At 37.7% G+C, this 25397-nt stretch overlaps 1 protein-coding gene across 4 annotated transcripts in view; it reads right to left on the reverse strand.

The window, feature by feature from the left end:
- The window catches only part of LOC107097923 (low-density lipoprotein receptor-related protein 8-like), a 204339-nt gene that overhangs the window by 47383 nt on the left and 131559 nt on the right, over positions 1-25397 (reverse strand). For all 4 annotated transcript variants that reach the window (XM_015395281.1, XM_015395280.1, XM_015395279.1 and 1 more), the window contains exons 5-9: positions 17280-17654; positions 13344-13466; positions 10795-10917; positions 6484-6603; positions 4335-4460 (exon numbers count right to left, since the gene is read on the reverse strand). In XM_015395281.1, the coding sequence (XP_015250767.1) occupies positions 4335-4460; positions 6484-6603; positions 10795-10917; positions 13344-13466; positions 17280-17654 (867 nt within the window). The remainder of the gene's footprint in view (positions 1-4334; positions 4461-6483; positions 6604-10794; positions 10918-13343; positions 13467-17279; positions 17655-25397) is intronic.

The raw sequence follows: 25397 nt of genomic DNA on the forward strand, positions 1-25397 counted from the left end.
CTTCAAAGTGAGGATATGTTTTCAGCTTTAAGCACTCTCATTACCAGACCAACTCAACCTATAATGACTTAATCTAGACAATAATTACAGATAACATGCCTTCTCCCTCATTTCCTGTTGAAAAGTTAGTAATTTGCTGTAAAAAGATTTCTTTCATTTCCTTCATTTTTCTTAAGGCCTGACTGCACAAAGCAACCCTGGATGAAACAAAACATGTTAATTAGATTAAAATGTCTTAAACTGACAAGGTGTGTTTCTTTTAGAGAGTATGACTTGACCCAAGCTGAGGAGATTTTTAGCAGGAAGACAAGGGAGATGTTGTGGCCATTTATGCAAAAATTTTTGTAGTTTGTAATTTCTACCAATTTAGCTTCTTTGGGTAGTTAGAATACATTTTTGCTAATCTAGCAAACATTTGTAATACATTTTTTTAGTTTTGGAATTGTTCAGATTATATTGTTAAAGATATTGTGTTGGATTTTCTCGAATTTTTTAAAAGACCCGCTGTCTCCACTTAAAACAAAAAGATGCATCTACAAGAGCATGCACAAGCCCACGTCTCCTCATGCATGCTCTGTTTAAAAGTTGGTGTTCTGTCCTCCCTAACCCCTAAATCCCTCAATCACTACATAGAGCAGGTAATATACTGTGGACTTTATAGCGAAATTAGTTAACTGACTGTTCGGACAGATGATCAATTTCTCCATTGGTTCACTGCGCGGTGCATGCACCATCTTTGTTATTAGTCGCCACTGTTGGGTAGCGACAGCCAATGGAGGCTATGGCCCCTGTGACAGCAAATCCCACAATGCCTTGTGGGGAGAGCTTGCTGCACTAAGCATTACGGGATATATCTGCCTCTTCTGAGCACTTTCTTTTCTTCTCATACTCTTCGGAGACACTTTTTCTCTTACGAGCTTCTGCCATTTTCAAAGAACCGCATTGAGAAAGGTGAGCTTCAATGACTGTCTGAAACCTTAGCTCACCACAGATATACGCCTGAATTTGCTCATGACCATAATGAGAACTGAACTAAAATGTGACTAAGACTAATAAAAGTTTTCATCCTGAAGACTAAGACTAAGACTTAATCTAAGATGGCTATCAAAAAAACAACACTGCTAACTGGGGATGAGCTTGTAGGGCCGCCTTTTGTAAACGTATCACCAGAATGAATGACAATTAGGAGGACCACTTATTTAGATGATCCACCTGGAAATAAAAGATCGTCCTCTATACCTTTAATTGTTAGACCTTCACATTTATTTGAGAACACACCGGCCAATTAAATTAACAACACACCTGGGTGGGGGTCAGTTGTTCGGGAAAAGTGTGGTGCGGACAAAAGGTTTTGTAAATATTTTTTTTACCATTTTTTTATTGCTTCAAACATTATATTGACATTATTTTTCATTTTGACTAAGTTGCAAGACATTTTTAGTTATTATTTTGTCTCTGCTCTTACAATAAATAAATTAAGTCGGAAGTGCATGCAAATCCAAAAACCACCTGTTAACACCCATGGCCTTTGTTGGACATATTGGCCTTTGGCAGTCTTTTTGGAGCGGAAGGCAGCGACAGAAGGCTTGTTTAACTGCAAAATGTTAACAAAATTCAAGCAAACCAAGAGCCTCCGGCAGGCATCATAAAACTGTAGGTAAGAGCCAATTTTCACAAGGCATGGAAATAAGAACACTAGGTATAAAATAATATTCAGAATATAAACATGGTCATAGTTCTTTTGTTCAGAAATCTATCCTAACAGGGTTGGTAGTGGTTGCCTTTACTGTCAGGGCAGATTTACTCCAGAGGATGGGCAGTTTGACATTTTATCTGTAACAAAACAGGCTTAAATTAATTTAATAAAAGATAACCCACATCAGCCTTACATCAGTAAGATGTTTGAAAATGAACTCAGAGAAAGCCTATCAAAGCTATTTAAAAGAAGACTGTATTAACTATGACATACAAGGACATGATTCTAGTTAATTAAGACTTTGTGAGAGATAGGAAAGCTAAGACATTTAGCAGATAATGGAACGGTTCTAATTCAATAAAGGAAAGTTGTTGTGTTTAATCATTTTGAGCTTTCAAACTGTCCATTATGGAAAATGCAGGATCTGGAGCAAAGCTAGTGAGAAATACATAAGGAGATTGTTGTAAAAGCAGTGCCAACAAAACCAAACACCCAGAATATCATTTTGAAAATCGTTCCAAATATCAACTGGGTAACAAGTAGTTGCTGGGGAACCAGTTGATATTTTTTTCTTTATTTAGAACACTACAGTAGTAGAACTCTGTTTTGAAACAGCTCTCTTACATGCAGTAGGTCATATGTGCTACTAATAAAAATAATGATTGTGTATACATTGCAGTAAAGCTGTTGTTATATCTTTGAATTTTTGGTTCTGAAAGAAAAACGGATTGGTCCAAAAACTAAGTGAGCAGGCGGGAAAATCAGCCACAAATCTGATCCTGTTTGATTTGAAAGTCATTGCTCAAGTTCTGAAATGCACAGTGGCAAAGTTTGCTGCACTGTTGCCTTGCAGCAAATAAGGCTCTAGTCAAATTCCAGGCCTAGCGTCTTTCTGTATGGAGTTTGCACGTTCTCCCTGTGCATGCGTAGGTTCTCTCAGGGTACTCCGGCTTCCTCCCACATTCCAAAAACCTCACTGTTAGGTTAATTGGCATCTCTAAATTGTCCTTAGGAGTGTGTATTTCCACGGTTATATGTCTCTGTGTTTTCCTTCATCAGACTGGCGACCTGTCCCGGGTAAACCCCGTCTGCGGCATAAAACAGCACTCCAAGGTTGGAAAGAACACCTCTGATGTCATCACCCCAATCACAGGCTCCCCTCAGCACTGCGTCCTGAGCCCCCTGCTGTTCACTCTGACGTCACACGACTTCGTCCCCAGGTTCACCACCAATCACATCGTGAAGTTTGCAAACGACACCACGATGGTGGGCCTCATCAGAGACAATGAGCAGGACTAAAGAGGGGAGGTGGAGCAGCTGGTGGACTGGTGCAAAGTTAACAGCTATATCCTGAACGTGGAGAAGACGAAGGAGATCATCGTTGACTTCAGGAAGAACCAGCCTAACCACGCTCCACTGCACATCAACAGCTCAGCTTTAGAGGTGGTCAGCAGCACCAAATTCCTGGGGGTGCACATCACAGAAAACCTCACCTGGACTGTAAATACCACCTCACTGGTCAAGGGGGCACAGAAGCGCTTAATAATGTGTTAAAGGTGGTGAGGACAGCAGAGAGGATCGTCAGTACTCATCTTCGTTCCTTTAAGAACATTTCATCCCAGCGGTGCGTGTCCTGAGCCCGTAACATCATCAGCGACCCCGCACACCCCTACCATGGACTGTTCTCCCTGCTGCCCTCTGGGAAGAGGCTAGCAGGCTAATTCTAGATGTCTTGAGTTCCAAGAAAACCAGTCTGGGAGACTCATATCAAAGGCAAAATACAAAGTGCATACTACAGCAGTAAACATTTGAAGCATGTAGCTGACCGTGTGAGGCTTACCATACAGGTAAAAGCTGAAAAATATGTTTTTTATATTCTTACATAAAACATTGTACATAATAATCTTGCTTAGCTGGTATAAATGCCAAAACAGACCACATCGTTTCCAAAAAAGATAACAACAGAATATATTTGCTAATGTTCTGTAGTTGCTTTATATTACTGTAAACATTTATAACCAATACATATAACACACTAAAACAACTATTTTATCTGATGCAAAAGAGGTTCTGAATTCCACTATAAGAAAAAACTCCATGTGGATCTTCACTTTGTGATAAAGCGATACAAGCTTTTCATTATCTGGACCAGCTAACAGCGCAGGGTTATGCTTTTTATTCATAACACAGCCCAGAGATCTCTTGCCAGCAAATAAGGGTTACAGACCCTGCCTGTGTCCTGCAGTGAGTGCACAACCCTTACCCACACAACAGCCCTCCTCACACCCCGGGGAAAGCTGAGGCAGCTGGCTGAAAAGTCACCATTATAGTGGACTAAAGAAAAAGATGGCAAATATTTATCTTTGAACAGATTGCTGTGCAGGCCCTGCATACGAAACAAGCCTCTCTTTTCAGAGTCCTGCTGAGTGAGAATAGTGTAGGATGTCACATTGTAGTTAGGGGTGCTGGAATGGATGAGTAATTGGTGTTTATACAAGAGCGAGTCTCCATGTCTGAATTTGCTCAAGTATATATGGGATCATGATGGATTTTGGTGAGAACATCTAACTGTGGTTTTGTGTATGTCTTCTCCTGAGCAAATGTGTGTGAGAAAGTGTGCATGTGAGACATGACTTACCCACAGCTTTGCAAGTCTTTGACGCAGGGTCCATCTCATAGCCTTCATAGCACTCACATTTATAATCTCCTTTGTAGTTAATGCAGATCTGACTGCAGGCATCTGGGTTCTCACACTCATCTATGTCTATGAAAGAAGAATATAAGCAGAATTGTAAATTAACTTAAAATATACAAAGGCAAAAAATATTTGATCTGATTATAGAAACATGAGTCTAGCTCTCTGGGATGAAAAATAATTTTTGGAGAGAATCTTTACATTAAAAAAAAGGCTGTCTTTCATACTACAGGTAATGGATTCTGGCTTCGTCTATCGTAATATTTCATATATACAGTAGGTATAAAATAAATATGGACAACGTATTAAGTTTATATGATAGCACTTCTTTTTTTAGAATATGTAATGAAATTACAATGAGATTTTATTTTTTTTCGGCATTATTCTGTCTTACAGTTTGTTCAAAGTCTGAGTTGTCCAGTCAGCTCTTTTCTTCAATACTAAGACACCAAAAAAAAAACCCATCCTTCTATTTTTCTGATAGCAGTCGGAGTATTAAATTCACAGGAAACTGCAGGCATTAAAAGTTTGCTCTCACTTATATAAATGCCTTAAGGTGTAGGTTTTTAACCATAAACTAATTAACATTTAACTAAAAAAATCTATCAAAGTGCATACCCTTTTCACTCTTTAAAGGACCTGCTGATCATCAAGTAGAGATAATCAAGTGAAAATTGACATGTTTTTGTCAATTTTTCTAAATACGGTCTATAAGAACACTACTACATGAAGGAAACATTTCTAACAAAGGAGAGTCCTTTCTTGTTGCGAATGGCAGCAAAGTTTTTCAAAAGATTAGGATATTTTTTTTTCTAGGCTAAAAAAAATCCCCAAAATAAATGAGTTGCATCTCTGCTTGTACAGGAAACCTCCCAGAGCTGATAGTCCTGCCCATCTGTGCCTCCTGATGCTTTGAGCTTCCTCCTTCCCTTCCATCCCTCTATTCTGCTTGAGGACAATGCTATGTGAAAATTTTTATTTGATTTAGGTGCTCAATAACTACTGTAGTTCGTGCATTATGGTTGTGCTCTTTTCATGCAGGTGCAAATGATAATCCAACAAATATCATTAGTATCTTCACTTATGTCAGCACAACAATTTCCCCAGACAAGATCATCTTTAGCATATATTTACACATATATAGAGAGTGAGACAAAAGAAATATGATTTTAGTGAAGCATAGTGGAAGCTCCACAGTTCTCTGGGATTCATCTTGCAATAAAAACCCTCAGCCAGTTTAGGAAAAGCTGGATTAGGTCAAATTGTTGAGGAAAATATCATGTATTCCATGAGGAAGCCGAGTCCTTAAACAGGAGGACCCAAAGATTATTGTAAAGTCAACCAAGGCTTGTTTTAACAGGAACATTTGAAAGATAATAAAGTTGGCACTCAAATCAGCAGAAAGCCTTTTGTAGGTCTCTGGTGGGATTTGAAGCAGACAAACCAAAGAATATCCTCCAAAAGGAGGTGGATTAAGACTCTTTAAACAACTGCCAGTAGCGGGTGTCAACCCCATGTTTAGCAGGTAATTATCAGAGGTGTCAAGTAACGAAGTACAAATACTTACTTAAATACACTTTTAAGGTATCTATACTTTACTTCATTACTTATTTTTCTTCCAACTTCTGACTTCTACTCATTACATTTTCACACAAGTATCTGTACTTTCTATTCCTTATGACATCACTGGTAATAATTCCTCCTAAGTATCAAAGATGCTTATAATGGAGCTTGATCAATCCCGAGTCTGGAGCATGTTATTAAAGCTTATTTTTGTCTAAATTTGGAGAAAACACCAAAGGTATACTAAGTTATTCAAATTGCTAGTCTATTTGTTCCAGCTGCTAATTTGTGTATTTGCCAATAAACATAATTTGCAGAATAGGACACATAATTTTTGGTGCCTGAGTTTTTACACTGCAAATCAGCACCGGGTCGTAGTAGTCAGAGCAATTTGAATAAACAGGGACTTTTTTTTGCAGAAAAAAGGATAAAGAAGGTTTTGATGATATTTTGCATGGATGAGCACAGGGACATAGCCAGTTTCTCTCCATTAAAGCAGCAGCATTTTTGCATAAACTATTTTCCTTACCTCCACAAGTCTTTTTGTCCAGGAGTTTGTATCCAGAGGGGCAGTCACAGTCATAACCAATTCTTCGGTCCCTGCAGATGTGGGAGCAGCCGCCATTGTTGTCAGCACACTCATTGAGGCCTGGAAAGACAGGGGTGGCGGGGAGGAAGGGATGGAGGAAGCGACAGGCATGTGAGTGGAGGAATAGAGTGAAGAGGAGCTGAATATTGATGAAATAACTCCAGCAGATTTATTGGTCAGAATAACTTAGCCTTCAAAGCACACAAAGAAAGCTCTGGACTGAAAGACAAAACACCCAAGATAGTGTGTAAGGATAGTTTTTATCAATCTGCCAATCAAGATAATTTTACCCTGTCAATTGTGCCTGTATACATCAAAATCCCCATTGAAAAAGACAGTTAGCTTGAAGCATTACAAAATACACATACACAAGTGCTATGAAAATCAGCTTGTTCATAGCTTACAGGAACAGTTTCTACTCGTAAGGAACACATTCTTCAGCAGGTGCCATTTCGGTTTAATGACCAACTGTTACACAAGCACTTTCTCCTTATTGTCACATCTCTATCTGTCCAATTCCCCCTCTTTTTAACAATTAGAAGAACTGATTGGATTCTCCCTGTTGTTCTTCCAATCTGTTTTATGTTTCTGCATCACCGCTTGTATCCCTTTGTCTTTCAATCACCCTCCAGGGAGTCAAGAGAGATCACTGCAGTGAGGTGAAGCTGGTACTTCATTACAGATTTACATTAAAGATTTAGGCTTAAGGTTACAGGTACCGCTTTGGAACAAAGACTGAGTAAGACAGAGACAGAATGAGAGGAGTAGTCAAGAATGACTACAAACCTGCAATTTAACATTTCTTTCAATTTAAGTTAAGGCAGATATTCACAATGCTGTTAACCACACAAAGTGTCAGTTTTTTCCAATATGACATGTTTCTTGTTAAAAGCTCTATCAATATAAGATTTGTTTTACATATTAATTTAAATAAAACAGAAAATATCAAGGGATTATAAAGCAAACTGGAAATATTTAAATCAATTTTGGAATATCGTTTAGGAGGAGGGGGGGGGGTAGCGCAACAATGCCTAAGGCTACAACCAAGTGAAGCCCAATAAGGTATCTGCAACAAAAAAGCTTAAGTGTTGATGGGAAAGTGCCTGAAGCTGACAAAGCTGTAATAGGAGTTGCAATACTTGTGCCATGCCAGGGGGCTATGATTAGCTCTCCCATACAAGTAAAAAAGTTAGAAGAGGTAAAGGAGAAGAGTGTTGCAAAAAAAATAACAGAAGAGAGAAAGTAGTAGTGTAACTTCCACAATAAATTCAATAGCTTTTCAATATATATATATATATATATATATATATATATATAAACACTTCCTCACCACTGCAGGCTGTTTCCCTTTTTTCTTCCAAGCTCAGGACCTCTACAAGGCCTGGGAGCTTGAAGGTTCTGCACAGTACCTTTGCTGTTCCTAGAACTGCACTTTTCTTGACCGAGATGTCTGGTGCACTTCCAGGGATCTGCTGTAACCACTCCTCAAATTTGGGGGTCACTGCCCAAACTGCCCCAATGACCACGGGCACCACTCCATGTAAGATTTCCCTGCCAGCATCTTACACCCTGCATTTATGTGCTGGATTGTCTCCGGGGCCTCTCTGCCAATCTGCACCTAGGGTCTTGTCTGGTGTGGTCGATCTGGACCTCTATTGATCTGGTGCACAGGGCCTGCTCCTGTGCAGCCATGATGAGTGCCTCTGTGCTGTCCTTCAGTCCGGCTTTGTCTAGCCATTGGTAGGATTTCCTGATATCCGCAGTTCGGTAATGATTTGGTGGTACATCGCGTGTTGGGGCTTATTCTCCTATGACGGAACCTCTAGAACCTCATCTTCTTCCCATTTCCCATTGTCCGAGACATTCACTGAGCATGTCCTCTGTTGGAGCCTTGTCCTTGATGTACTTATGGATCTTGGATGTTTCATCGTTGATAGTGGCTCTCACCCTCAATAGTAATCGGCCTCCTTTCTTACGGCTAGCGTACAGTGTCAGGTTGCTGGATTTGGGGTGGTACCCTGCATGCATGGTTAGGACCTTTCTTAACTTTTGTGTCCTATATCTCATCCTTTGGCAAGCTTATAATTTCTGCAGGGTATCTGATTACTGGTAGAGCATAGCTATTTATTGCCCAAGACTTTATTTTGCCATTCAGTTGGTTTGTTAGGACCTGCCTTACTCGTTGGAGGTATTTGGCCATAGCTGCTTTCATGGTCACCTCTTCAAGGTTGCCATTTGCTTGTGGGATTCCGAGGTACTAGTAACTGTCCTCAATGTCTGCTATTGTTCCTTCTGGGAGTGAGACACCCCCTCTCTTCCCTCTCTTAGTCAAGAGCTTCCACATTGTGGAAAAGCTGGTCATTGGCCGATAGTTGGATTTGACTGTACCCCTTGATGGATCCTTCAGGATCCGGATTGTGCACCCTTCGGTTAGCAATCCAGGGTGGTTTCCTTCTCTCAGCAGCTGGTTCATTTGTGCTGACAAGTGTTGATGGAATGCCGTGAGTTTCTTAAGCCAGCAGGCATGTATCATGTCGGGACCTGGTGCTGTCCATTTTTTCATACCAGAGACTCTTTCTTGGATGTCTGCCACAGTGCTGGTGACTGGATTCTGTTCAGGGAGGTTGCTGAGGTCCTCTCTCAGCCACCAACCACTGTGAATCACTGTTGTGTGCTGCCTCCTTCTCCCATATGTCTTTCCAGTACTGTTCAGTTTCCAACCTTGGTGGGGCTGTTCTTCTATTGTTCCCCTGCCATTGAGCGTACACCTTTACTGGTTGAGTTGCAAACAGCCGGTTTACCCGTCTGGCTTCATCGTCTCTCTTTAGGTGGCTGGCCAAGGCTTGGAGCCTTTGTTTGGCAGTTTCCAGGGCTACAGGTATGGGCATCTGGCTGTACTTGCTTTTTCATTGCAACTTTTAGGGCCTCCGTCAATTGACTCCTCTCCATATTGCCTTGATATTAGCCTCCAGCCTTCTTCTCCATGGTAGGTATTTCAACACATGGTTGTTCTTACAACCAAGCATCTCTAGGATCACTGCTGCTGTGTAGTACAGCAGCTCATTGGTGTCAGTGATGTTTGATGTAGAAATTACTTGCAGAGCTGCATTCAAATCTTCTAGTAGACATTCTAATGGTACTTGATTTAGTGTCTGCCAGGTGGACATTTTTGCCATGATCTTATTTTTCAGGTCAGTCACTGCTTCATTCAGCGTGGTTGTGCTTATTTGGGCATTGTACCCAATCTCTAGTGGCGGGTTGGTGTTAACTACCCTCTGACCTGGGGTTCTGGTTCCCCCTTCGCCAGAACAGCAGTTTTGTACCTCGTCAATCTCATGTTGTGAGTGCAGTTTATTTGGGTTTTTTATGGATGTTGGAACACTGAGCTACGAGTAGTTTTGCTGTGAGTGTGACCATTTCTCCCACATCCTTTGCATTAAGCCCCTCTGACTAGGGTTACTGGAGTAGTAGCATTCTAGCAGAGGCCTGTTCTCGCATCTCAACCATTTCTTTCTTGGACTAGGCCATTTTTCATCAAGGTGCTCTGGTTCTCCAGTTCCTGACCTTGTTTCGCTAGGCGACATTATCTATCTATCTATCTATCTATCTATCTATCTATCTATCTATCTATCTATCTATCTATCTATCTATCTATCTATCTATCTATCTATACATTGTTTTTACCTGCATACAGTGAAACAATAATGTACTTCACCTCAGAGAACACATCTTGCTCTATATAAAAAAAGAAGTTTCCTTAAAAATATTAGGTTCTTTATTATGCATTCCAGACAACTCTAGCTGATGTGACTTACGTAACTGCAGGTGAAAATACTGTAAAATCCTTAACATTGGATTATTTATTTACCATCTAACCTTCCTGATTTTAAAGGAGGAAATGACATATCTGCCTTTCATCTAATAGTAGGCAGGTGACTGAAGGTCAGGATTTGATAGTTCTACTTTAAGTAGTGACAAACTATGGAACTCATTATGGATAATGTTACACAGTTACATTTATCAGCCTAAGATTGTATGAAGAGAAAGCAGGGTACCTCAGTTTTTTGATCACAACATACAGCTGATAAGCTTCTTAATTTACCCTTTCATTGATCAAATGAATCTCCCTCTCCATGACAAGCGACCACCTACACTATTTATTCTGCTCATATACTACAGGTATATCTGAGGTATATACTGGCTCATCTGAGATGGGAAGGGCTCATAAGCCTGGAAATGAACTGATCTTACCACACTCCTTCACTGGTTCATCCGACCAGTCTTTGCAGTCCTTTACGTTATCGCAGACCTTGCTGCTGTCAATGCATTCCCCATTCTTACAGCGGAACTTTTTTGGCCCGTCACACCTTGTAACTGTAGAACAAAAAAAAAAGTTGTTTTTGGTTTGCAGGTTCTGTAATACCACACTGTTTAAGTTTCAAACATGCAGATTACAATGTGGATTACTAGATGTCTAATGTCCTTGAATATATATTACATTTTAAACTTCTGTGTGTGGTATATTTTACAATACATGAATGAAATGGCAATTCCTAGGGGGGAATAGAAGTTAAAGTGTCCTACAGGTTTATTTTGCTGCAGACAGCATACAGTAGTGTATAGCCAACACATACACAGTCTCTGTGCACATATAAATACACATTATATCCTGTACAGTTCTTCTAGATAGATGCAAACTACATTTCATTGTTTTGTATTTGTGACAGTGTAATGACAATAGAGTTGAATTCTATTCTATTCTATTCTATTCTATTCTATTCTATTTTATTCTATTCTATTCTATTCCAGTTTCTAAATTTTAGATAGATAGCCAAAGTTTGGAAACTTTTTTCTTGATTTTATTTGTCTTGTTTGGTTTAATATTTCTTATTAAAATGTTCATCATTTGTATAGAGAAGGAAATGACAAAACACAAAAATGTACAGCATTTTCATTTTGACAGCTTCCAAAAGTATTCATAACCCTTGACACAGATTTTATGGGTTGCATCTATAAATATCAATCCCAAGTCTCTTCAATAGACTGGATTTAAGTGTGGACTTTGCCTTGGCCATTTTATTGTGCAACAATTCTCTCTTTTTTGTGTGGTCATTGAAGTCCTGACTATTAATATAGTTTTGTTGTGTTGTTGTGATGGGAAGAAGTTTGTGGAAAAACAAATAAAAACTGCTGTATTTCTGGGTGTTGACACTTTTTTACCCCCCAAAAAACAAACATCTAAATTGGTCACGGAACCGCTTTATTTAGACTAAGAATGACTAACAGTTTGACTCTATTTGCTAAATGTTTGGCTTCTGAAGGCAATTGGCTGCATCTGATTTTACTGAATAAAAATAAATAAAATTTGAATAAAATTTCACTCATCTTCCACATCACATTTATGCATTAGGGATTGGACGATTTATGAAAACCGTCCGAACCGTTCGGTTCGACTGTCTCGGTTCGATTCGCGTGTGTTTCGTTCGGTTCATGCGCTGCTCCTTTTTCTCATAGGCGAAGCGTTTACACTCCCGAGCAGAAGGTGGCGGTACTGCGACCAAAGCCAACCACCAGTAGTAAACAAGAAGAAGAAGCAGCGAAGCAGCTTAGCTGGGTGTAGCAAGAAAAAAAATCAGTTGTTGTGGAGAATTGTGTGGGTATGGCGAGTGGTAAAGAACAGGAGTTGGAAGACGCGCCAGCAGCACTTTATAGGTCTGCTGTATGGGACCGCTTTGCATTTAGAGTGACCTACGATGACGGCGGAAAGAAAGTTGTGGATAAAAGTGCAACAGTGTGCAAGCATTGTGCAACACGTTTTGTTTATGCTAACAGCAACATGTCATGCTAACCCCGAAATCCCTCGTACTCCGTCAGCAACCCCCGCTCCACCCTGCTTTGACCGGCTGCTCAAAGCAAAGCATACAGCCTCCACTGTGACTCCCGTCCGCTCCCCTCTGAGTCCCTTGGAGATGGTAGAGAGCATGCGCAAGATGATTAAATGCAAAGCAGCAAAACATACGGAAATGATCCAGGGTTTCCGCGGATCATTTAAAATAATTACAATCCATTATTTTTGGGGTGATTTTTTCATTAATTCCATAAATTTTTATGGGATTTCGGTGTAACAATCAACATGTATCGAACCGAACCGAAAACCGTGACCACGAAACCGTGAATCGAACCGAACCGTGGATTTTGTGAACCGTTCCACCCCTATTATGCATTACTTCAAGTTATTATAAAGTCCCAAAACAAATACAGTAAGGTTTGCAGTATAATCCGGCAAGCTGGGAAAAAATTTTATTTTCAGAGCATTAAAGATTTATATGCTTTTTAGAGAAATTCACATGATCATTTGCTTCCTGTTACCCATAAAATAACTAAACAGTTTTAAGTGGATTAGTAAGATATTTATGGTATCGCTTTAGCACATTTCTTAGTCTAAAGGTGTATCCTGGGTACCTTCTCAGTAAATACTAAATATCAGATATTATTTTTCTACACTCCTAAATGTTATTACTTCAAGATTATCAAGCAGCAGAATCAAGCAGCAAAGCCACCTGAGATGCTTATGCAGCATATCCCGATGGAGCTCATTAAAAATATTAAAGCATTAAATGAAAAAATGTTTATGGTAAGTAAAGTTAAATCAAACAACTGAATACATTATGAAGAATTTTGCATGAAACCATAGTTTGTATTCCTGTTTGGCGAGAGGCTGTATTCAGTTTTATAGCAGAAACTGGATTTAAATCAAACATTTATCTAACTGGGAAGAGTGTGCGCATGTGATAAGTTACCGTTTACACAGCCAGCCTCGTCGCTGTAGTCTGGGCAATCATGGACTTTATTGCATTGTTTGGTGCCATGAATGCAGGAGCCGTCACCACACTGGAACTCATCAGGTCGACATGTTAGGAGGGCTGAGGTGCATGAACACAAAACAAGAGCACAAAGAGCAATTAGCTGAGTCTTAACATCTTTACTGCAGAAAAAAACATGGCTGGCTTGTTGAAGGTGTTCAGTTACGTGTTACATATGTTTCTTTTAAATGTCAACTTTGAGGGTTTTCCAATCTAAAATGAAGCAATATTCCCAATACCTGAACACAGATACCTTTAAAAGATAAAAGGAAAAAAAAAAAACCTATGTGCGCCATGAATGGAAGAGACCCACATCCAGTGAACCCCCGGAGAACGGTGGTGTTTCAATGTGCAAACGCAGATATTCGTTTGGTCTTGCTCTAACAACAAATAGAGCATTTATTCAACTCATTCATCTTTTCAACTGGCTCTTAAATTATTTATGTTCTGTGTTTTAGACCAGCTCTGCAAAAGCATGGAGGCAGACATGATCAATAAGTGTGGAGACTACAGAAAGTAGGCACCTGTAATGACTGTAATTACGAAGCTGGGGAAAAAAGCAGACAAAAAGCTGGACTTTAAGAGTACACATTAAGAAAGATAAAGCGAATAGACATAGTTTATTATCACAGAAAGGTGTGTTTACAATCCAGTGAATACCAAGGCACACTGACTCAAACCGTTCAAATAAAAATTCAACATGAAACCCAAATGTTAATCCTAAGCAAGCACAGAGTGCAAGAGATAATCCGGTTCCATCACAAAATGTGCTGATTCTCTTAGCCAAATCATTAAGATCTGAGCTCAGCTAATTATGATAATTCCTAAGGATGAATAGTAATGATAACAGATTGCCATCTGTGGAAGTGCTGGCAGCACAGAATATCAGCTTCCAACCATTCCTCATTTACATTAACCTCCCCTCACCCTTCTGACCATTACTTGTCACAAAATGTCTCTGAACTAACCCCCAAAAATATCGAGCAACCAATAAAAGACAAGTAGAAAGATTCCCTGAGAGGTGAAGGGGCCAAATAGACGGTACGTGATGAAGGCCACCTCTCTGTTTGACAATGAAATAATGCCACCGCCTAAACTACTCTAGTCTGATGTACATTACATAGACACTTCAAACCATTAAATCTTGTTTTACATAAATCTCCATCCACCCACATTCATGTTGTGTAAGAGCAGGAAAACAGATTTATACACGCGCAACACAACCACACCACATCAACCGTCATCTGAGCAAAGACATGAAAACCTCCTAATTAACAAAACATAACTTTATGATTATACAAAGATAGTTTTTGATTTAAGTTGATTGTTTCTTAAAATCACAAATCAAAACCAGTCCAATCTATTTTACAGTTTTGAATGTATTACTTTGTTAGAACCATGGTTTAGTAGATTTTTTGGGGATTTTTATTACATATTCAAAACTGAATATATGCTTAATAAATATGAAAAGATATGAAGGTTAAAGTTAAATTAAGTTAAGTTAAAGGCATGAAAGATTAAAAAAGACTATACATTTTTTTGTGACAAAAAGCAAAAAAAAGAACATTCAGGCATATGTTAGATACAGTGATGTGCTAATCTGGTTTTAATAAACATAATTTAAAACATTTTTTTTTTAAAACCACAAATTAGAAGTAAGGACTTCGTTTTGTAAAATTAGCAAAACCAAAGGACTGCATAATGCATGAAGCTGTGTAATGAAATTCTGTGTCAACTAACTAAGTCCTATGTTTCATTGTCAGATCTTAAAAACTCCTTTTTGTAATACCTGGAACAAGGCTAACTCCAGATGTTTTGAGTATCTTTTTGATTCTTAGCAGTTTGCAGATAAGTGGAGAATCCAACCTTCACGTGTCCGACTTTTATCATTGGGTTCTCCCTAGAATCTCACTACAAATTGACCGTAGATTTTAACCAGAGGGCTTCACAAACAGTATTTTTCAAGTTATAATATGCTTGTTTGGATATTTGTTGACAAGAAAGACACAGTGAAGAGCATTTACAATACCCTATCAGATTTTAGATAGACTCCTACTAGGCCCCCCATAAGGCTGTGTGCTTTCACCTCTACTGTTTATTCTATAAACATGTTTTAGAGCAGCCATAACGACAGATGTATTATGAAGTATACAGATCATTGCTTGTAGTCAGTCACCAGTAATGAACAAGTTTGTAAAATGGTGTGAGGAATCTTATATTTACCTTAAGACTAAAGATTTATAATTTTTGATTTCAGGAGAAAACCTAAGTACTAAACCCAATTATCAAAGATTAGGCCACCAAGATGTTTGTTTTAACAAAAATCTCTGGAATATTTTAGATAAACTGAACTCTGAAGCAGACTGAGAGGCATTGTGCAACAATGCCATCCTCAATCTCTTCTGCCATTTTATTATTATTAAGGCCAAACTGTAGTGACACTTTTTTTTTTATTCATCAGGTGGTGATCGATGGACAGCTCTGCCCCTCTCCTCACCCAAGTGTCCAAGTCTTGTGGCTGAAGGTTCCAAGATAAGACTATAAAGTCGATCATCGACCTCCGGCTTACGTTATGCTTGAAAATGGTCTGAATTATGGACAATCAGAGGGTTGCAAAGAAGTCTTGTTATGAAACACCATTCATGTTCAGAACTTGGGGTCAGTTCCTTCCAATTGGGCCCCTCCAGGTGTCACTATCGTTTCCCACGTTTACATTGAAGTCCTTATCATATGTATTTACATTTTTACACTCTTACTGAAAAAGGGGTGTATTGATGGAATATAAAAAAATGATTAGACAATATCTAACAACTTAGGTGTATAAGCAAGACAATAAGTTCTTCACCATTCCACTTATGTGTTTATCTTAAGTATTTGAATGTGCATGCAAATCAGCAACCTGTGAGAACTGATACGTTCTTTCCGCAATGCTGCTTTCTGCACTCCTGATTAGTCTTAGTTTTGTGCAAGCATTCATCACTGTGCTGGTATCATGTCTTACATACGAAGCCGCTGTGATCTCACTGAGTGGTGTGTGGGAGTGTGAAGAGGAGACCAGATGGGGTCTCGCTGGATGAAGGACCCTCACTTCCCACTCACACACGTACACACACACACACACACACACTCAGAAAACACATACAGTTGAACGTGACGCTCCTCTTCAGTTTGTGAGGATCACATGGTTGCATAGCAACACTCTCAGGGATCATTGTGATACAGTTAGCAGTGATATTCCTTCAGTCATTTGGTGGCACATTTGTCATCGGTCTTTGTTCACGATTAATTGAAGGTGAGTCTTTGATGTGCAGCCATCCAGTGAAGGAAAGTGACGCACATGCACTGTTCCATAACATGTCATGTACTCCTACTGATATCACATCTATACAACAATGGATTTCCCTTCAAAGAGAGGCTGTGCACTGAGCAGATAAATTACATTTTAACACTACATTTGAAGAACATAATCTGGAATTAGAAACATCATGAAGATGTGTTACTTCAAAATGCTTCACTGGCATCAGAAAATATCTTCATGAAAATAGAACAATGATGTATGCGCTGTTCTAAAATAAACAATATAATCTTTTTATTTAATAAAGTTAGCCTTCAGTACTTGGACTATTTCATTCATTTTTCTAACTACCCAAAACAGCGCTGTCTGCTGGCGTGCCTGGGGGAATACTATATCATCCTGTGGCAACACAGACAATTGTTGTTAGTAGAATAAATTTGGTCTGTGAGAGATTGTTTGATAGCAATTATAACGACAACATCAGCATCCTTTTATCATCCGGCTGTATTCCCCATTCATTTATCAACCCACACATCAGTCCAACTACGCAAACACTGATACAGCCACAGCTGACTTACGACAGTTTGCTTCATCTGATTTATCTTTGCAGTCTGCATCTCCGTCACACATCCAATGCATGTGTACACACTCTCCACTGCCGCACTGAAACTCCCCAACTGGACATCGAGGTTTCTGAGGCTCCGTCCTGCGGCTGCAGCGCTCCATGGATTCGTCCGATTTGTCTTTACAGTCTGGATCCCCGTCACAGCTCCACAGGGCAGGGATGCATTCAGAGTCATTACAACGAAACTCGTGTTGACCGCAGCTGGGAGTTGAGCACTTCTCCTCATCACTGGCATCCCCACAATCATCATCACCATCACAGACAAAAATGGGGGCCACGCACTTTCCGTTACGGCACTTGAAATCTTTGGAGGGGCAGGCCTTTTCATCTAAAAAAAAAAAAAAAACACAATGGAAGAGGGAGATAAATAACAGTGATATCTAATTTTATATAATCAAGTAGAATGTATTCAATTATTTAATATCTATTTAGCAAAATATTACAACCTGCTAATAATTTGAGAAACATGGAGCAACAATATTTCGTTTGTAAATATTAGTCTCTTTTCCATAGCGTTTTTCAACACTTATTTATCTGGGTAAATGTACTTTCCTGGGGCTTTTTTCCCTGTAGAGCAGTATTTTTTAAACCTGGCCCTCAAGGCATACTTGCCAATTATCTTGGATCTCTCCCAGTTTTCACGCACCCGATATCAGTTGATAGCAGATTAACAGGGTTTGTTGAACTGTAATTACTTTAATCAGGTGTTTTGAAGCAGGGAAACACCTAAAACTTGCAGGAGAATGCACCTTAAGGACCAGGGTTGAAAAAAACTGCTTTAGATACATTACTTTCTGGGCAGTTGATGGCTGGTTTGTACAGCTGCAATGCTCTGTTCCACCAGCTGCGGCTGTAACCGATTAGTGTCAAGTACAAATGTTTTTTTTAATAGTGCATGCTTGTCATGAAATGCATTTTAAGATGTTTTTTAAGCAAGAAAGTACAGCTCAAAACTTAATCTGTGCAGCCAGCTTACGTATTTAAAAATAGCCTCCTTTTAAATCTTTGTAGAAGCAGCAGAGCCAAAAACAAAAACTAAGTAAAAGAAACTTAAGCAATCAATCTGTGTTCATCAGTTGTTGTATCCAAAGGGACTGAAAGCTTGATTCTAACAATACTTATAGAATCAGTCTTAGTTCTGTATTAGACTCCACAAAATTGTAATTCATTCATTGTGCATTGTTTTCCCATTTTAATCCCTCTTAAAACGTGTAGTCTATGGTAATTTCCCTCCATGACAGTTAAAACACCATTACCTTGTATGGAAGTATTAAATGCACCATTTTTTGGGGTCTAAATTTGCAATACGGTTATACATAATTTCCCCAGAAATATGCAAATTGTAACTGGTACCTGCTACTTGTTCCTACTTAACTGATAAAATCACATTTTTTGCAAAGCCAAAATCCTCTCCACCCCTCTGTCCCTGGATTGTTTGCCAACCCTACATAATGGTGACTGTTAACCAATTAGGTAACTCCTGAAGGAATTTATTTGAACTGGATTCTTCCAAAGGGGAAAGGTACTGAATATAAATACGTGTAACACTTTACAGGCTTTTATTTGTGAAGATATTTGAGAACCATCAAATGGAGTAACTTTAGATTTAACAAAAAATTATTATTTCAAATTTAATTCTAGTGCACAACTCTTTTGTGCTGAAGTGTTTGGGGGAATGAATCTGGAAATATGAGAGTTAGCATATAGATTGGCCTTATTCAAATTCTTCGAATCATAAGGAATGCTACACATGCTGCACCATGCCTTTCCATGCTTCTCTGAAGATAAGGATAAAAGCGGGTGCTGCTCTTAAAAATCTATCTTTAATGAGCAGAGTACAATCGGAAGACTCCTTTTAGCTTTTGAACTTTTGCGTTTGTGAGTTAAAGAAGGAGTTTGGTTGAAAGCAAGACATGTTAGATATTCAGCCAAACTCTAACAGAACAAAAAGAGAAAGGTAAAAACGAAACAATTTCAATATCCAAGACGAAATAACAACTAAATAACCATTATAATCAAACAACAGCTAAATACATATAACAAAATAAAGGAAAACTCTTCTGACTTTAAAAATAGAAATCTTAATCCGACTCTGTATGTATATCTGATCAAAAAACAGGAAAATAATGCCAACTGGATTTAGCATCAGGAAAAGAGCATTTGCATCAAAACAAGAAATGTGAAAACATTACAATACAATGAGTCTAATCTAACCTTATCCAGTAGAGCTTTGGCATTTTTTCGAAGAAATATGGATTGAGAACAAATATTCATTGTTGTCTGATTAAGTATTTTAGACTTTGCTTAAGTTTTCCTTACAAGAAATTCATTTTGTTTCCCCCACATTAAAACAGCCCTGACCAGTTTTACAAAAGCCTCTTTAATAATAGCACTATTTATCCTTTACCTGGCAACTGTGGGACTCATTATGATAACAGGCAATTCAATTTCTTGGTACCTATTAGAGCTAGCATGCTTATCACCCCCGCACAAGTCAAAGGGATTTAATTATCATGTCATTTAGATCAGCATCGTCGTCTCAGGAGTTTGTGCAAAAACACCCCCAAATATCAAAAGGTGGTTTTTGTATGACAAATATAAACATACTTAATTAATTCCACCACTGACTTGATATAAAAACTAAAGTCAAATCATTATATTTTTTAAGGTTTGAAGGAGCTTTTCATTGCAGTAGATTGGGTTTATTCCAGTTTTTGCCATAAAATAATAAAGCATGGACAAGAAGCTTAACAGTGTGGTTTTCACTGGGAAACATAATTACAAGAGACAAGAATCTGTTTGTTCATTGTAAAGAAAATCAGTCAAGAATTGATTAATTGTTGTCTTTTAATATCAGATCAAATTTTTAAAACAATATAATTAGACAGGCACTTGTGTGCAAAGTTGGTATTTTAAATTAAATAAATTATGAAAAAATACAATTGAGTAACATGCTTACAAAAAACCCTTTTGCTAACATTCTTACAACATAAATTTAAAACAATTGTATAGTATGTGTATATAAAAAAATATAAAAAAAGAAAAAATATATATATATATATATATATACACATATATAAGACTGGATTAAAACAAAATTTCATTACGTTTATTAAGCAGTCCAATTTCATGAGTTAGATGCAGAGTGTTACATTTTGTTCACTCGAAGATGTAAGTACTAATCTGTTTTCAGTAGATGTTATTTGTAAAACTTCATAACTTAAAGTCTACCGTTATTCAGTTCAATTGCAATTCAGTTTATCTATATAGCACAAATTCACAACACATGCCATCTTAAGGCACTTTACAGAGACAAATCAACCAGATCATACAGTCAGACTGGTTCAAAGTTTTCTACCTAAGGAAAATCAGTTGACCACATCGACTCAAAGGCAATCCCTCACACTAAGCATGCATGTAGCAACAGTGGAGAGGAAAAACTCCCTTTTATTAGGAAGAACCAACCGGGCTCAGTGTGTCGGCCATCTGCCGAGGCCGACTTACAGATGAACTGATTAATCCAGGTGTATCTGGCCATGGTTAGTGAGGTAAGACACACCTGGATTAATCAGTTCATCCAATAGAAAGTTGCCTTAAGTTCCCGAAGTAGTGAAGTTATGCATAGAGCCAACTTACAACCAAAAAGTAGAGGCATAAAATAATTTAAGGAACTATGGTTGAAATATCCGAGATATAAAAAGTACACAAAATGAAATACTGATGCATTTTAAATCCAAACACAAACCATGAAAAATGCTTTTGAAATAGCTTCTTAGCTAAAAGGTTGCTTTTACTTTTACCACCTGGAATGAAAACTAATTGAAAATACCCAAAATAGCCTAGTCTCCTAGTTTTAAACATTGGAACAGCAAGTTCTATAGCATGCAAACTTTCAGGTGGTATTTTTCTGCAGCAACGATGCAAAGTGAAAATGAAATGTCAATAACCCAGTGGTACTTAAATTCTTTACTTTTGTCCTTGATCAATAAATAGGTTTTGCCTGCAGGTACCCAGAGGATATAGCCGGTGGAAGATTCATCAGCAGATGTACTAATGTGTATTTCCTATCACAAGAGACCTGATCCACAGATCAGTAAAATGATTTGACAGGCAGTACAGACATGGAGAAAAAAAAGCATTTCAACTAGAGAGATTGTGGTGAGCAAAATATGTATCTGAGCTGAACATAAAAACATTCATTCTGTTTATATTCCTCATAATTAATTTGTGCATGTTAAATAATTTCTAAGAAAATAAAATGATCAAAAGTCATATTCCTTTTCTGTAATACCGTTAAAGAAACAAATGTCAGAGGACTTACACATTGATTTAGAGCACTGCTCCTGACTGGTAATGAAGGACATGGCTAATTTAATTTATTCCAATATTAAATAGTAAGTAATCTTGACCTGATTACATCTGGACTTTAACCTTTCCTCTTAGGTGTTTCAGTTTAATTTGGGATCAGAGTTCTCTATCAATGCTGGCCCAGAGACACAAATAGATAGCTAATAGATTGCAAATGCTCACTCACCCTTTGAAGGAAGATTATTGAACTCATGTCCAGTATGAACAACACAGCACAATTGTTATGCATACATTCGTCAAGGACAAACGATGCACCCTTCTAAACCATTCAGTGAATTAGAATGTGCTTTATGTTAAGGCTAGTCTGTTTGATTAAAAGTACCTTTTGAAAAAAAGACAACATTAAAGTATTTTTGATTTTTCTTTTTTTTATTGGTATAATGTAATATTCGAATCCTAATTGTTGTGGTTTCATTAGCTATGAGAGAAAAATGCTTATTTATACTACATACTAAGTTCACAAAATAAAGGCTTGAAAACAACAGTCTGTGTTTAATTAATCATATTTGTTTTTAAGTGGTGAACTGAATTAAAGAAATAAACTTTTCAGTTATATAGTCATTTATTTACTGCATTTCTACACAGAATAAAAACAAATATGGACTCTACGATTCAGTAGTTTTAAGGTTTCTGTAGTGAGAGAAATCCAATAAGATTATGGTCTAACATGTCAGGCAATGAGCTGTGAGTACATGTAAGCATGCAGAGGCTTCCCAATGCACACATCAACAAAGCAAAGCATCACAGAAGGGTCGGTACAATTAATCACATTTTAACAAAATGCAATTTTCAAGATTGCAGAAGCAATTAAAAAAAGTAAAACAGACTTTCTCACTCCAGCCCTTCAGGTGGCAGTAATATGCTTAAAGGAGGTTTGGGCCACACAGGTGGGAATAGTAAGAACTTTTCCACACAGTAAAACGGTGAAGTCCTGCAACAGCAGAATCTGGAGAAGCAAGTTTTCAAAGTCATGAAGACAATAAAACCTTAAAGGTAAAGCTGTTTGTGGTTAGTGCAGCAGAACATCCAAAAAAAAATATCTATCACAGTATTGAATGGTGTTCTTTGATTGTACCTGAACAGGAAATGGCAGAGAGAGTCTGGATTTAAAACCTGCGCAACTCCTGATATTGCTACCATGAGTTTTATTTTTAATATTTATGTAGCTACACTGATGCCTAATCTTAACATTGTTCAAAGAGCAAAGTAATTTTATGCCTAATTTTTCAAAGCACAAATTCTGTATTTCCCTTGTATAAAAATATGGAAAAAATTACACACAGAGAAAATAATAATGGGGTTATATGCTACTTTTTTGTGACAACAAAACAAAAACCAATTTAAAGTGCATTTAATTTAAGATCCAGATTTTCCACAGTCTGGGTATACTGGTCTTAAATGTTGGTATCTTACAGTAACAAGCACAATATATAGTAAAAGTGCTAAAAACAGAGTTTTTTACTCAAATAAGTTATAAACAAGTCGTTAGGACCTTTTTTAAGCTCTGTGCCTGAGGCAAAGCATCAATCCAGCAGTTTTGCTCATGCATGAGTTTGGATATTTACTCAAGGAAGACCAGTTATCAAAACCAAAAGTTTTCTGACAAAGTTTTACAAATCACATCTGCTATGTTTCAGTGTAGTTTTGCGGAAACGTTTTTTTTTTTTAACCAAGGAATAAATATGACAACAAAGTAACAAAATATCAAAGAAAGAACAGAGATTGTAGAAAATGAACGAGAAATGTCTGCAAGAACATTTAAGAGACATTTTCAAGCAGTGAAAACCTGAACAAGTATGAAATGTGTGTTTAATAAACATTAGCCAGCCATCCCTCGTCGGTAGCGATGAGATTATTAAAATCGTAAATTGCCAGAAGATGAGGAGCACCAGAGGCGTTTTCTTTTCAGAATCATTAGAAGGGAGATGGCTGTGTGTTGTCAAAGCTTAGAAATGTTAAGCAGTCAATTACCTGAGGTTAAAAACCCAAGTAACTAAGTTGGAAAGCAAGGCGGACAAAATGAGATAAAATATAGAAATAGATCATTATGCCAATGCAACATAGTTTAACAGTCTCCTTGTGCCTTTGTGTTTGTGAATTTAGTCAACCTGGCATGCAGACTCTCTCCTGAGCTCAAACAATATGTTTATGTGTTTTAGCAGCATTAGATGTTGGAGGCATCAGTACATAAGGGGAGGCAGAAATAAACAAACAAACATAAACCACCAGACAGGTGGTGGAGGATTCCATTCAGCACAACTTCAACTTAACATCACATAAAAGTCTTTCAATTTCCCTAATGGAAAAAGAACCCAAACAACATTTAGACGAGATGACACCTCAAACAGACTTGCTGACAAACCGGAAGGGAATTCACGTGAAATTTACTGTCTAGCTGCTTAGCCAGGTGTGATCTAATAGGCACCATCCTGACACCACATGTTGAGAAGCACATGCTTTAGTTTGAAAGTGAACTGAAATACAGAAAATGAAAGAAGAGACCCAAGAAAAACTTTAACAACTATAAAATTTATAGCAACAAGTACTTTCAACTGATATTTCTCAGAAAACTGAAGTTAATAAAAATGTGATTGGTAATATAATAACTGGTTAACCAAAAAGTAATTTTGCTAAAAATATGTAAGACAATATATTTTAAAAGTTAGAAAAGAAGTTACTGTTTATTAATTACACAATCACATAGATTAATTTGTGCAAAGGGAAAATCCACATTAAATTTTATATCTTTAATATTCTAAAGATTTATATTTTATAAAACAACTCGCAGGCTTCTTGGACAAGTTCTGATCAGATATCCCAGTAACAGTCCTTGGGAAAATTTTAAAGCAACATTCAAGCTTTCTGACACAGGCCCAGTTTTAAAAACAGCCTACATATGTTTTCAGAATTCAGAGCTTTCTAGAAGTGATTGCTTTCTTAATAATCCACCAACTCTTTGGTTTTTTTTGAGTTTAAGCATCTCCATAACGCCTCAGTAACAAACACTGGCAGTAAAACAAGTGCACAGCATGCTTGAGAGTTGAAACTGTTGTCTTTTCATCCGAGTATGGACACCAGTGGAAGCAGCAATCTTACAAAGGGTTAAGCACATATCAGTACGTGCTTTCGATTTAATAAAGTAGGTTAACGATAATATCTTCTTAAAGAGCTCAGTTTTGTTGAAACTGATTCAGTGGACAATGCTCAAAAGCTGCAATGTTGGTAAAAGCAAACATATTTCTGTCTAGTGTGAATAAATCAGAAAAAATAACCAGGCAGGATTATGCTGTATGCTGGTCAAAGGGATTTATCCAGTATTGTTGTTCGTGTAGGTAATTAAAATGTTTAAACCTACATGTGGGTCTTTGTGGGTCAGAAAAAATCCACAATAATTTTTACTTTGTGTATCTATTTCTTTGTTGGAATCCATTGGTCTTGTCAGTCTTTATAATATTACAACCAACAACATTAATGTTTGAAAAACAAATATTAATAGGAGATTGGCATCCATCATTTTTAGGTTGAAACATCTCATAGAAACCAATCATTTTGGTATTTGGTAACCACAATAAACATAATCGAATTTAAGTATCTATGTTCCTTATTGCCGACTGGTTCCTTACTGCTGTGTTCAGGTCAAATCTGAACAGTTTCCGGTTTTCACTGCTTTCCAATTTCGTTCTAATTAATTTTGTCACATATG

The sequence above is a fragment of the Cyprinodon variegatus genome, unplaced genomic scaffold (genome assembly GCF_000732505.1).
Source record: "Cyprinodon variegatus isolate N-32 unplaced genomic scaffold, C_variegatus-1.0 Scaffold733, whole genome shotgun sequence".
Taxonomy (NCBI): domain Eukaryota; kingdom Metazoa; phylum Chordata; class Actinopteri; order Cyprinodontiformes; family Cyprinodontidae; genus Cyprinodon; species Cyprinodon variegatus.